Source organism: Trichoplusia ni, chromosome 21 (genome assembly GCF_003590095.1).
Source record: "Trichoplusia ni isolate ovarian cell line Hi5 chromosome 21, tn1, whole genome shotgun sequence".
Classification (NCBI taxonomy): Eukaryota; Metazoa; Arthropoda; class Insecta; order Lepidoptera; family Noctuidae; genus Trichoplusia; species Trichoplusia ni.
The window spans coordinates 3153808-3168925 of NC_039498.1; the positions used below are offsets into that span (position 1 = coordinate 3153808).

Here is a 15118-nt window from a genome sequence, read left to right on the forward strand (position 1 = left end):
AATAATCAAATATTTTTATTATCAACTTTCCGAATTAAGTATAGAATAATAGTATAAGTGACATAAATTAAAAAATATTAACAACAAGATATCAGTCGGCGGATATTTTTTTTGCAAGAGTCAGCTACGGCGTAGGCGGTCTACGGCGTAGGGATTCAAAAGGAGTTGTCTCAATATCACTGTCTCGAAGTTTATTCATCATGCAATTTCACACGCATAGTTGGGAGCCTCGGTTGGTTATTAATTTCGCTATTTTAAACATATTATAAACTACGTTAATTCTATATATAGGTATATGGAAACAGACAACAAAAATTTATGACCATGGTTATCATCGGCATAGCCTTTTCCCAACTACGTTGGGGTCGGCCAGCCTAACCGGATTCAGCTAAGTAACAGTGTTTTACAAGGAGCCTATCTGACCTCCTCAACCCAGTTACCTAGGCAACACGATACCCCTTGGTTAGACAAGCTTCTGACTGCCTGCAACGACTGTCAAAGATGTAGGAATAACTGCCGAGACCCACAATTTAACTTGCCTTCCGAACACGGAGGAACTCGTTATGAAAAAGATGGCCACCTATCTACGGACCAACCGCGTCAAGCGCAGCTTAACCTGTGATCGATTCACTTATGCGGTTATAGCTTAGCCACGAGCTCCTCCATTTATGACACTGGTTATGTATTTAATTATTCACATTGTTTTGAAAAGTACGTATCTTTATTTCTTACTATAGTCGTCATTACTTTTACGAAATCTAAGCGAGGTTTTTACCTACCTAAACGGTACACTATCAACAAAATTACATCACAACCATGATTACCACTACACCATTGATCACGATGACAGAATATAAATTGGCTGCGCGGATAAGCGAATGGTTCAGGTCTCCGATGTCCGCGTGGAACATTTGTGTGATCCACGAAAGTTTGTCCTGAGTGTGTGACTCTTTGTGCATGAGACATGGATGTGTGTGAAACCTACCGCGAAACAATAAATACCTAAATAAATGCGGACAACATCAAATACATTGTTCTAAACCCAAAAAAAGTTGTTAAAGCACTTGCGTTATGGAATTCAGAAACAATGAACGGTACCACAAACACCCAGACCCAAGAAAATGTAGAAATATGAATTTTTGTCCTGACCGGGGGTCGAACCCGGAACTTCAGAGATGGAACTTCAGGAACTTCATACATGAGAAAATCCACAATCATAAGTTATTATATTATCTATTGAATTGAGTTTGAATATTTTGCGGCTTCAGGAATCTTAAACCTTTTTTAATATCTTCAATACAATGGCAATGCCATCACGATAAAAAATTACGTATGACCCAGATAATATTTATGTTTTGAGGTTGGAAAAGCTAGTCAGAGTGAGCTATTTTAATATTTATAAGGTGAAGCGTAACGTGACATGAAACGTCCCGTTTGTTTTCTCGAGATGCGATTCACAGCTATAGTGTTAAAAAGTTTCTATCACTTGGCAGTCGCGAGGTTCCAAACTCCAGACTCCATACCACTCGTAATTTCGGAACAAGTTGGAAATGCATTACAAACCCCACCTTATTACATATTTCACTCATCTGTTATCTTATTAAATTATTGTTCTAATTACGTATAAATAATTCTAGACAATAAATGAGAAATCCATTAAAATTAGTGTAAAAGGTGAACTTTAATCTAACAAACACACAGCTTTTACTTTTACAGTAATATATTTAGCATGTAACTTGATTTCGATAGCGGCCTTAGTACGCTGGAATACCGATACAGCGCACCGGACGCATATAAAGTTGTTAAAACCAGCATTATTCAATTTCCGATACTCATCGATAGAAACCTTTTGACGCAATACACGATCAACGACTATAGTAACACAATGAAAATTAAAATCGATCGATACAATAGGTAATTGTTGAAAGGACACAAACTGTTTCGTCCCCTGCTTTTGAACAGTTTTTCCTATTACGAACATAAAAAAATACCAAATCATCCTATCAGACAATCCAGTCATAGGCATTCTACGCATAGTTAGCTACTTCAAAAATATCAGTTGACAGACGCAAAAGCTGTCACTATGTTAAGCAAGCGTCCACAACATAGCCCTATCATTCATGTCCTTTGATCTTCTCGTCTAGCGACAAATAACTTTCGATATTGTCTTCTAAACAAGATCTAAGGCTGTCTGCAGCTAATCTAATTGTAACATAGTACCTAATTAAGAAGTATGTCTCTCGGAAGGTTTCATGCGACATAGCATGTAGTATTAAACTTCAGTTCGAAACATTGTTGAGCATGAATTTTGCTTATTAAATAAACTTGTCTGCCGTGCTCGACAACAATCCGTGTAAACTTGGTTATATCTATACCTATCTAATACAGTTCTTCAACGTCTCCTGATTTAATATCAATTTCAATAACGTTCAATATTCGTACATATTGCTATCTATCTTGTACATTGTATGGTAGTCTTCACCAGCATCACAAAGCGAATAATGCATATGAAACGGCGGAACAAAACAAACATTCCAGTTTATGCATAGGATAACATTATGAGTTACATATTTGTTATATTTTGACACTACACGAATATACACGGTAATAGTGTATGTTGCTGGTGTTATCGCCCACATAACCTCTATTCAGTCACATTCGCAACGCTCTACTGTCGAACTTCCGTCGCAAAGCAAATGTGGTCAGGCTCCACCCTTCCTGCATTCTTCCTACGGACGACTAAAGCCCGCTACTAGCAATGCTGTTGCACGTCTTATATAGTAGCACGGTGCCAGAAATATATTGTTATCGTTTGCCAAATAAAATTGAAATTATTCTTCCTTGTGTTTTATTTCACTTTATAACCAACAAACATCCCATTTTATTTTGTTAATTTGATACGGAATCGTCAATAACTTTGTGTTTTGTTTTGTCACAGGTTCGGAGAAAGGGCGCGGTACGCTGGACGCGCTGCTGTGTACCACCTACTGCCGCTCGCAGCTGTACCTGTCTCGCCAGCTCTCGCAGCTGCACCCAGAACTCACCATGCCCATGTTCTCAGGTAAATTGTTGGTGTTAAACTCCTATATTCATAGCTAAACAACATAATATCATTTGATTGCCCTGATTGCCGCGATGAAACAGCCCTGAGGGCTCACGCTCGCACACGTGAGTACTGGCTCGCATAAGTGTCGCTTGAATGCAGCACAAGGCCTTTCTCGTTAACTCATCGCCACTAGGCAATTGGCAAGATAACAATATCCGCCGCACTGCTTATAATCGCAGTGTGCGAGCTGCACCCGCCGTCTATCAACAATTTTGTTTTGTTACTGCGACAGAACTGCGCCTCGGAAACTCTCCATCAACTAAATTTGTTTTGATGTGTTTGAAATCATTGCGCAGCTTATGTGATAATAAACTTCAGGCTATATTTGCAACACACACTTTATATTTTTGTTCGGAGAGAGAAATAGTGAAAAGGAAGTAGATAGTTAATAGGTCATAATAACTCGACTACCACTGGTTGTAATATTAAACCATACCTCAGTCTGCCAACTGGCTACTTAAAGTTCTAATGAATTGGGTATTTTCTGGAGTTACATTAAATAAGCTCTTCTTTATTTCACCTTTGTTGAGATTTTAGTCTATCATATACTAGGTCTTACTCATTACAGTCAATGTTTCATTGTGTAAGGTAAGTAGAAGAAAACACAAAGTTATGCCATATATATTATCATTTGACACAAATAAAAATCAGTAGCTCTTCGTAAGCTTTTTCTAAAACTACATTATTTGTAGGAATATGAACCATCTATAACGTGGGTGACTCAAACTTACCTTTAATCTAATTAGGGAAATCCTTATAAACCCCGAACTGTGTAGTTTTGTTTGTAAATGAAGCTCAAAGCAGGCGGGGATTCGCTTTGCTTTTAAAATGGTTATCTGTTTAATGGAAAATCTCTTTCACAATAATATCCATAATGGGCTCGACCAAATCCTGCTTAATTTTTAAAACATTAATTAAAGGTAATTTTATGCATTTCACTCACATTTTCATCATAATAATAGTTGATGATTTTATAAGAGCTTAAATGTACACGATGGACATATATTACATAAATCACAAACGCGTTCGCCCGCGAACATTTCGTAAATCATTATGCAGCCCACAAAGGATTACATGTCTACCATTGACTGGGAATGAAGTGACTACTAAACACAACCGATAATGAACTTTCTAGCTATCAGCTTAAGTCGTAAATAGACTGTCGATGTAGCAGCTAGCCTCCGGGCTCGGGACGGACCGCGCTTCCATTTGGTATTAATATTACCTGTCCGTTTAGTGCGTTCTTACGCAAGCTTTGTATTGACATTGACATGCAAGCACACTGCCGACCGCCACAATCCGCCTATAGCGGCTCCCGATGCGGTGCACAAAACAGTGTTTTGATTGACCAAGCGCTGTGCATTCAGGCATATTTGTTTATACTACCCGAATACCCTTCCTGACTTGACATCCCTTTACGATCCGCGATGATAGACGGATTCGCTTCCGGTGACATGCTGCCTTAGGCATTTAATCAAAACACCATGTCAACAGTAACCACGAAATCAAACTCCTGTAAAAAAAATGTTTTGCAACAATATGTAACAAATCAGAACAAACGAATCACAGTTTTACCCGTATTCCACGTAATTTAGCATTATTTCATAACTCATTTTTTTAGGAATTAAATATTCATTTTACGCTTTTATAAACGAAAGCATAGTACTCGAAAATAGGTACTCGAAAGTATACACGTAGTAAAAGATGAAGAAAAACCTCAAACTTATTAGGAAATTTATCAAAACATTATACAGAAGCAATAGATGAAAAACAAAACAAAAATAACCATTAAAGAGGATTTTGACGAACAAAACGTTAAGTAGTAGACTACCACTCAAATGAATATAGCAATTTAATATTGAAATCTGAATATCGGCTGGCGATTCGCGGCTGGGTGGCAGAGGGTGGCAAGCGGTGATGTGTGCGTGAAGGTCTTGTTAGCGATGATCGCTCATCTCAACAATCACTTTGTCTTGCTCTTGTCCTGCAGCCGACCTGTGCACGAAGCGAGATGCGTGCATGTGGCTCGGGCACCTGGACCCGACCAGAAACATACATTTATCGCTACAGCGAACCACATCATCTCACTGTTAAAATTACTACCGGTTTTGTGTGCAAACTACTATTTTTGAATTCGTTCACAATTAAAATGTAAGAATCATACATTATCTACTGCGATCTGTACAGATTAATGTCCCATAGAATTTGAAAATATTGTCTTAAAAATACGTGTGAACAAAAGTCTTTAAAAATTAAAAACAACTATTAACATAAACTTACCATTAAAAATCATACCCCGCCAAACGCAGCTATGGGGTCGAGTATGTACTAAAAATATTGATTTAGCGCTCCCCCAAGCGTAGCTGAGTGATATGCGATGGGATATCTATTGGTACCGATGGCAACAGAGCCGTTAGCCGAGGTCACTATCGCCACTTTCAATTTAATAGAGTACTAAATATTTGGGAGTAAAGTTTCACTTACCCAATAAGTTGACGTTGTGACACTTATGTAAGAATCGTTTATACAGTTCTTTATCTTGCTTATACCACTTCTGTTTTCGTTGTCTTATTATGTTTATGGACTCAAATCAACTTTATAATCTTGCAAATTATCTTAATATCGTTTATTAATGTAAATAAAATAAATCATAGTAACAACCACTGAAATATACCTAAAGTTTTAAAAATAAAGTAAAACAGTGAGCTTTGCGACTTAATGGAGGATATATGTTTAATTTTCAATAAAGTTATATCCTCTCGGACCTAATAATATTAATTACTGATATCCGTTTGGCGTGCAGTCATGTGTAATAAGAATAATTAGTGCTTTGCGATGCGGGCGAGTAATCCCCACAAAGGTGATAACAAATTAATTAACTAAAACTACGCTAAAGCTGGAACAATGTAATTGTGAAGTAATGTTGGTTTGTTGAGCTAATTAATTCGACTCAAAAGAAGAAATTATTTTTAAAATATAATTCGCAGAATTAATTATTTAAATTCACTGCTTTTCCAGCTGCATGCGTTGCTTTACCGGTACACATATTCAAAGGATGTACTTAATCCTATATTATATTAACCCATTACTCAATTAAAACTCCACAAAGTTCATAAATAGATGTGAAACTTCCTCAACGCGCTTGGTTCGTAAGTATGCACATTTACCTTCCGATGTAAGACTCTACATTCTCTGCTCATACCAAAGTTCTTGTAATTTATGGTGGCAACAATGGAACCATTGACCGACGCACCTCGCGTGATGAAAGACAGGCCAGACTAGCACAGTTCCGATTAAAATGCGAATAAGACCACTTGAAACCGAACATATCTTCGTATGTGTGTGAGTATAAGTTTGTTTTTTTTTCTTATTCCGATGTTTCTTCAGAAATAAAAATTGTGCGCTACAAGTTAGTACACGAAATATATTTTATCAATTCCTGAAGATAACTCTCATTAAAAGACTTATGAGTGCAAAAGAAAGAAATAAAATTTATGGTGTGTTTTTTTTTTAATAATCGCAGGCTACGGTGGGCATAGCATGTAGAGCTTGTTCTTCACGATAAAGTCGTTCTGTACCGTGTACCGTAATAGCTTTTGCCAATCGAAACAATACAGTAGCGAGACGATAGTTTTAAAGACACATTGAATTCCGACCGATACAGATAGGTAGATTAAGACTGATAAGATAGATAGGACCTAGGAAGATTTTGTAAATGTAATCTTAGGGTTAACTAGGATTTTTAATTATTTTGCCGATAAATAACCGTAGATATGGAACCGAAAATAGCGTACAACGAAGAGGGCAAAAGTCAAATATAGTGGGACACAAAGCATACAGGATTGTCCGATGAAACTGTTGCGCTTTTGAGAATTAAATACAGCGGGTCTTTCTTTACAAGTTTATATCAAATTTTAGGAGCATTCATTTTCCTTTTTGCTGTTACTATTTAAATGAGGAAAGATCACATATTAAAGGCAGGTACTAATTACCTGCGCACCTGGTATATTTCATCATTATTACGTCATTCAACATTTTACGGGCTGCATTATAATAAATATTGCAGACGGATTTAATTGAGCCGGCAGCCAGGATTATTTTATCTCACGCTGCGCATTATATACGTGTATTGTGTGTATTTTACATAATCTCAATTTCGATTTTAACTATTTACTTACAACTTTAAATACATCCTTTGTAAAACATTCGGCTGTCTAGATATAACAGACGTTGGACAGCGGAGCTTCAGAAGTATGTTTCCGTTTATTCCCTTTGTACGGAACACTAAAAAATACATTATAGCAATTACAAATTATTACGAAGGACGGCTTCACAAGGTGAAGGTAGATTAAACTGAAGAATACAACTAATATACTGGTCGATGTTACAATCTATCTCAATGTTCATATTTAACTTAGCAAACAACCAGGTTTGGTTATCCCTGTCTTGTTGTCAATTCCAGACGATGTACTAAATTGGGATATGCTAATTGATTAAGTTGTCCGGGCACCTTTAGTTCAAACGCCGACAGTCGTCTCACATCGGTTATTAGCCCCTATAATGTCTAGCACTTATAAGGATCAATCACATAATAGCTAATCTGATATTTGTGAAGTTAATCGGATTGATCTAGTTGTTAGTCCTTTTTGTTAAGCTACTTTGTAATAGTTTGTTGTTTAAGAGGACGACAGATGACGTCAGCTGTGATTAACAGTATTGTTTCGAAATATTAAAGGAAAAATGATTTAGCAAAATAATTGTAATTTTGAATGGAATGTTTTGAAAGATTTTCTCCCTTATACGTATTATGCAAATTTGTGTTAAAATAAGGAATACGTACAGGTGATAAAAACGTTTCAATTTCCATTGGATTTATAACTAAATCAAATTATTTTTTTATTAGTAATCAAATTTCTAACAAAACAGTTTTCAGCATATGGCCAACATGACCAGTGACGTCAAAGCGAGTCGCATCGTCGTTAGGCGCATTTTTCTAATTAATGCGCTCCAATTTCTGTATCTTTGTTTTTTCCAATTTAAATAATTTGGAAACAAAAATTACTAGTTTATTTGGCGCTTTAAGATAGAATACTCCACAAAAATCATTTCTCTGTCTCACTACTTAAACCAGAATGCTTCATGCTTCAGCGTTACTGATATGTATTTTTCTTTGACAGAAATCACGGCTCGTTTCCAAACTGCCCGAACGGAAGTCCGTCAACTGTTGCTGCAGTACTTGCTGCCGTGGCTGGTGAACATCGAGCTGGTCGACCCCAACGTGCCGCCAGCGAACCCGCTTTCCTACATACAGGTAATCAAGTTGACACTTTATCTACACTTACGCTCATATGTATTGCTCAGAATATGCCATACAAAAGCATTAGTAGAACTAATGCAATAAGTGATTGAGTATTGAGTATTGAGTAATGGTAAGAGAATAAGCGATCAAGGCAATAGGGATGATGACAATTTTTTTTGCAGTGTCGGTCTTATAGTTTTTTAATAATAATGGATACGTATTTTTTAATTTGCCCCGCAAACATAAATTGACCAAATTACAGTGAATTAAATTTACGCGTGACGTCACCATTGTGTATAAATTTTACTCTATCGTTACGTCACAAGCCCCCTCTCCTAAACTTTAAAGCAGTTAATCTTTGTCAATTCTAGTTTTTCTGAAAAAGGAAAAAATACGTGTCTCATACTTTTCAATTATCTAACTGAGGGACTAATGAGATTTTTTCTTTTTATACCCAGTCATCATCCCTATTATAAATATGACCCTCTACGTCCAAAAATTGGAGCCAGTAAATGCTACCCATTGTGTTAGTTACCAGAATTATACCAGTTCCTATTTGAATTCAGTCTTAAGCTAATACTCCTGCTAATACTCCGCTAATTGGTAGACTATTCGGAGTTGATTCAACAACCCGTCTACTGCTACATTATCGTTAGACTGTTAGTTTTAGCTACTATTTAATTGGAGGAAGATCTTTTGTTCCCCTCTGTATTTTGATGTAAGATATCCAAAAATATATCTTGTGTTCTTAAAAGAGCCGCTATTGTAAAATGATTTGTCATTTTCGTAAAAAGTCGTCATTTTAAAGTGATATCATAGGCAGTTCTGATCAATCTCAGTATATCTAGTATAGTCAATTGTTGAAGTCACGGGGCCCTGTTGACACGAAGTAGTTAGCACCAACAGGAGGGGCCCACGTGACGACGACGGCGCGGCTCAGTGTGTCGAGTGGCCGCGTCCGCGTCCATTACAGCATTATGTGTCGAGGGGATGCATGCTTGTTAATGTTCGCAGTACTACGCATCGGAGGCCGGCCGCGCCGGGCGCCGCGAGGGGCTGGGCTCCGCCGAGGCTACGGAGATGGTACTCAACAATCTGTTCTATATCACGGCAAAGGTTTGTATACTTCCGTCCCTAGTTAAGTTAACTCGACGTAATTATTAAGTCTTCGAGTAAATGGGTAGGTAAGTAAAATGTTGTGAGTGATCACTGAGGGGGTAAGATTGTTATCGATACTGATTGATTATAGATTATTTAGAGTGGTTATCTTATCGAAAACTTATAGACAAGAAAATTTGTATCTATTTAGATAAGCAAACTTACATTAAAGTAAGAAATTGATGTTTTGTACGGTTGAAAACAATCGTTAGTTTTACAGTTGTTTGCAAATGTCGATACTTCCACTTGACGGTAAAATTGAGTTAATAGCGCAAGGTTGTCACGATTTAGAACTAAAGGGTGTAATGTTGTTCAGCGAGATTGCGGGCGCGCCTCTGTTTGCGCCATCACTCACGCTGGAGGGCGCGACCTTGCAGCCGACACGACCACCGTCCTACGCAAACTACGCGTGTAACAAGCCGTGTTCAAACACATAACGCATTTCCCATACCGCACAAACAATTACAACGTGAAAGCCTAGCCTTAACTAAAACAATTCATAGCAAAACCAATACACGTGACGCGAGTCATCGTATTCCTACCAGAAACTTTCCTCAAATATAACAGTGTCGGTAGGCAACAGTCCTTTTAGTTTCGACATCAACTTGTGTGGATCGCGGTATCAAGGTCCCACGGTATAGAACGATTTGCCGACATATCGAAACATTTATCCACACGATCCTTCGGTGTGAAAGTAGGAAACGCGGCATGCCAGCTGCTACGGGACATTTCACTCGTCGAGTGCTCAACGGTAGAGATTTTCTCGAAAAGAAAACATCTTTACATTGACTACATTTAGAATCACAGCTAGTCTGACCAAAAGTTATTTCCTTTTTTTGAGTTAAAGGATGTTTATTAAGCTTTGATTTCAATAAATAGTAGGTACTAGTGTTTAGAAACCAAAATTAATATACGATATTCTCTAGGAACGGAGGGGCTTAATATTACATTCCATCTCTATAATACGAATATACCATCAAAGACTAATGTTGTGTCCAATGCAGTACTATTCTAAGCTACTTTCAGAATAGCAGACAGCATTACCTTTGATTCCCATACCTAGTTTTCTAGGAAGCTTAGCTTCAGATATAACTTTACCTTACAAAGGCGAGCTTAAATTTCTGTCGAGCACATTTCCACCGAACTTTTGAGGTATGGGAGATTAGAATATAATATGACCACGCTTCTATCTGATTCTGAATGACCAGATTACCTTCAGATATCTACATAACTTGTGTATACGTGCCTTTCATCTAGTTATTGGTGTTTCGTGAAATACTTGAGGGAAGATTACGTGAAAATAGTTTTTAATTGGGTTTATTTTAAACATGGAGCATGGTAGGGTAATATGATGTCGAGCTCAAAACAATTATTATTAAATAGTATTAAAGGTTACTATGGAAATAACCATTGTAATAATAAATTGTGATTGATTTACTTGAAAATAATCTAATTATTTTGTCACATTTCTGACTCTGAAGTTGAAATAATGTTTGTTGATTCTTCTTTTCTTATGCGGTTACTTGTCGACAGTTTTCGGACAACCATCCGAAGGAAATCGAAGAGTTGTGGTCGACGCTGTGCGCGTGCTGGCCCAACAACCTCAAGGTCATCATCCGGTACCTCATAATCGTGTCCGGCATGGCGCCTAACGAACTGCTGCCCTACGTGAGTATTAGACGCTTTATCTATTCATTATTTTGCTGCAAAATGTATGTTTGAAGGTAATGTATATCTTGGTTTTGTTGTCCACCAGTTCGTGAAATAGCTATACCAAAAGTTTAATAATGATTGACAGACGAGTTAAGTTTTAAGGTACTAGTGATGGCTCTTTGAAGCCTATTTACATTCTTGTTACGTTCAGAAAAAATCGATATCGCGTAGATTTCCAATTAACTACTTAACATGACTTTGTGATATTGTAAGTATAAGGATTCTAAAAAAAGATTTGAAGGCCACGCCGTCAAATTATTATAATTAGGTAAACATCCAACGATATCAATTTCCAAATTAGGTGACATTAATACAAGACATAATCGCTTATTAAACTAAAAATAATTTTGCTGAGAAATACTGATCGGTATTATATAAATAGGTCTTTCATAAACGTGTGCTCCGAGAGATAATTCTGTCGTTAATTGCTTCACGCATGAGTCGCATTCTCAACAATGCTAGATGTTCGTTCTGACTAGAACGTAGAACGTGTCTTCGTATCTCGCATTGTGCTCGACTATTTCTTGCACCTCCCGCGTACGTTTACACGAGTTAACGCACTGGCCCGGAATACACGTGTACCTTAAGCGATGCTTGATATCATTTGTACCTCGATTCTATTCTATTCGCACTAACTTTATCCGAGAAATGTATATTTCATTTTTAGTGACTCGTGTAAAAGTTGCACTTGAGTTATGAGTTTATGATACATGACAATTCATCCACAGGCGTTTTGTAGGAAGATAGGTTTGCTAATGGGAACTTGCGCGTACATTTCAACGCCAAACTTATAATGAAAGTAGTCGGCGTCGAAAATATCAATAGTTACTCACTCTCTCTTACTCGTATTTTACATTGTGAACAAGGAATAAACTATAGAGTATTTTTTTTAAAGACACGTTTCCTTATCAATTTATGCTATTATAGAATGTATGTAGATAAGAGAATTACTAATCTGTCATCGCGTTTCATGTCGGTACGTAAACAAAGAAAGTCGGACCTGTCTGGTTTTGTTGTCGGCGGAGTCTCGCCATCCCAGGCGAATGAAAACCGTTCTCAATCGACACTATAATTTGCTTTATTGAACATGAAAACATTATTACAAAATAGTAAAGCGATCCTAGTCGAAGCCATGTTTAGTCAGTAATTAATTGATTTACCGAGAAATAGTTAAATGTATTTTGTATGAATAAAAAAAATAAGTTTATTATTTCTATCTATTTTTTTCACACTGATAGTGGTGTTACTCGTTTAAAATTTACCTTTATGGCTTTCGACGCTCAGAATGGAAACTTTGGAACCCCGTAAAGTACGCTTTGACATTTAGATAATATCCCGGATTTTTCATTGGGTTCTTGAATGAATATCCACGGGTGCAAATTACTCGAGCAGGAACAAATCAAAGAGAAAGTAGGACCTTAATAGGACGTCAGACGGGCGGCCGAAATAATAAAATGCAAGTACAATGTACGAAAGAGTGAAAAGGGCTTATCGAGTTTGAAGCCGTGAACCAGGAAAGCTGCTTGTACATCCATCAAAAGTTCCACGTTACAGCTCGTTCCCACTCGTGAGTCGAATTCGTTTATGAATTAAATGTCGAGGCTTTTACTCACACCCTCGGATAATAATTAAGTCGTTTGTCGACCAAGCCCAAAACTGACTCGAATTTTAGACTACGTGAAGCGACTATGCCTAATGGACAAAGTTCTTGTAGTGATGTTTTACTTCAGCAATAACCGGATTAAGGTATAGACTTTTTGTGTGAACCTAGCATTGTGAGAAAATGAGATTTGAATTATTTCTCACATCTAATCTCAGGTTTTAGAATGTAAGTAAGGTCATTCGAGGAATTCCAAAAGGCAGTGTAATAATCCCGACACAAGTAAAATGTGAAAAGTGATAATGACTACTATGGTTCGCAAAATCATGTGCGCATAAGTGTGAATCGCCACATAATTCAATGTTCTGCCACGGAAACCTTTCAATTCAAATTCTTGCCCTGCACTCTAAAAATGAGACAATTCGAAAAAAAGTTGGTGTGTACAATCTGCAACGTGCACCTTTTAAAAATGCCTAGAAAACTAAATAACACTGAAATAAACACTTTTTTAAGATTATTATTGCATCCTCTCAAATCTTATTTATTTATTGTAAATGAGCACCTTTTATAGTAAATGATGATTATGAATATTTATTGTGTCCGTTTATTACTTGGTATATGAATTGATGTACGGAAAATATAATATCTGCATTCATGAAACAAAAATAAAATTCGGTTCACCATTTTAATAATTAAACATTTACATCAACATCATTCATCACGCTTCCGTTTTTACCCTGAATATGGAAACCTAAAAATGCACGTTAATATTTTTGGCTCACTGTTTTTACAAAATCAATACGATCGCTTTTATGCTTTTAATAAACGGTTACGGATAGCTCTAGCGAGCGAAAATATAAAGCAAAGCAGCTCTATGCAAACAGTGAAGTCTTGCATTCTTGCTAAACCCTTTAAGGATATTCGGTTGAGATATAATATTCGATGCTTTCACTATGCTGTTCCGGAACTGTGTTATTTCGGTACAGGAATACCATCTCCTTTCAATCAACTTTATAGTTTACATTCCACCATAAATACCGGACATTGCGCGAGGCATGTGTATGCGCTGTAGGTATTATAGTTTCCTATGTTTAATGTCTGAGTCGAGGAACCGCAGCATTATTTTGAATACTACAGGTAGGCACGGCGCATAATATTCGAATTGTAGGTTCATTGTGTGCTGTGCATTATATTCATTGTTCATTGCTCTTAATCCGGTGTGTTTCTGAATTAATAAGGCAAAACTGGGTGTCTTTGTGCACGTGATTTGTATGTATGTGAGAACCCCCGCGACTCGAGGACTAAAATCCATAATACGGGAGTCCTTTTTTAAATACCTCCACCAATTCTAATTACAATGTGATCTTTTTTTTCACATATGTACATATATCACATATAACATTAGTTAAGAATAGTCACAAACCATGTGAAACCAAATACGACGTGGAAACCTCTGTAATGTAGAAAAACAAGTTATGCACACTTATGTACCGAGCTTTAAAGTAAGGAATAATACTTTTCTTTTCATTTCTCTTTTGTCCCGGTTTGAGCTCGTTTGTACCGCCGTGTACGTTGTTTGTACCCCCATTGCAGTTATTAGAGATGAAATAAAGGTTTGAAATGCTTCGGTACAAATACTGGTTGTTGTATTGTACTCCCGAAAGTAGAAACGTTTAAATAGTGTGAGAGGTACATTAGTTAGTAAAATTGAATTAAAGTTATCAATAAATTATCATATGTATGATTAAGACCTACCGCAAAAAGTACTCTTCTTCCAAAAATAGTAGTTGCAAATGTAAATGTGATTCAAAATCAAGTCATTTATTCAAATTAGGATACTAATTTCCACTTTGTCATGGTCTAATTACATTGCTCCCTAAGTGCTTTTGTTGCGAGAGATGAAACGGCGCAACAAACACCCCAGCAGCTCGCTGCAGACTAAAAGAAACACCCCAAACACTGACTCACCCGGCGCAGCCCCATACACGGAGCCAGTATAAATTATTTCGTCACTAAATTTTATAAATTATACATCAAAAATTAATGAACATAAAACAACATACCGATCCGTCTTTAGTACATCATCATCTACATATTTTATCATTTCAATAATCATTGACTGTATAAATAAGCTTACTTGCATAGTTTATATTACAATAGTCTAATGAAGATATTACAGAGAAATTAAATGTTTCTTCAGAATCATAGGAACGAATAAAGGAACAGTTAATGATGTGCTAAA

General features: G+C 36.8%; 1 protein-coding gene across 7 annotated transcripts in view; it reads left to right on the top strand.

Moving 5' to 3' along the window:
• LOC113504291 (protein furry) overlaps positions 1–15118 on the top strand; it is a 110037-nt gene that overhangs the window by 68821 nt on the left and 26098 nt on the right. For all 7 annotated transcript variants that reach the window (XM_026886530.1, XM_026886533.1, XM_026886532.1 and 4 more), the window contains 4 exons: positions 2939–3061; positions 8284–8417; positions 9420–9521; positions 11097–11231. In XM_026886530.1, the coding sequence (XP_026742331.1) occupies positions 2939–3061; positions 8284–8417; positions 9420–9521; positions 11097–11231 (494 nt within the window). The remainder of the gene's footprint in view (positions 1–2938; positions 3062–8283; positions 8418–9419; positions 9522–11096; positions 11232–15118) is intronic.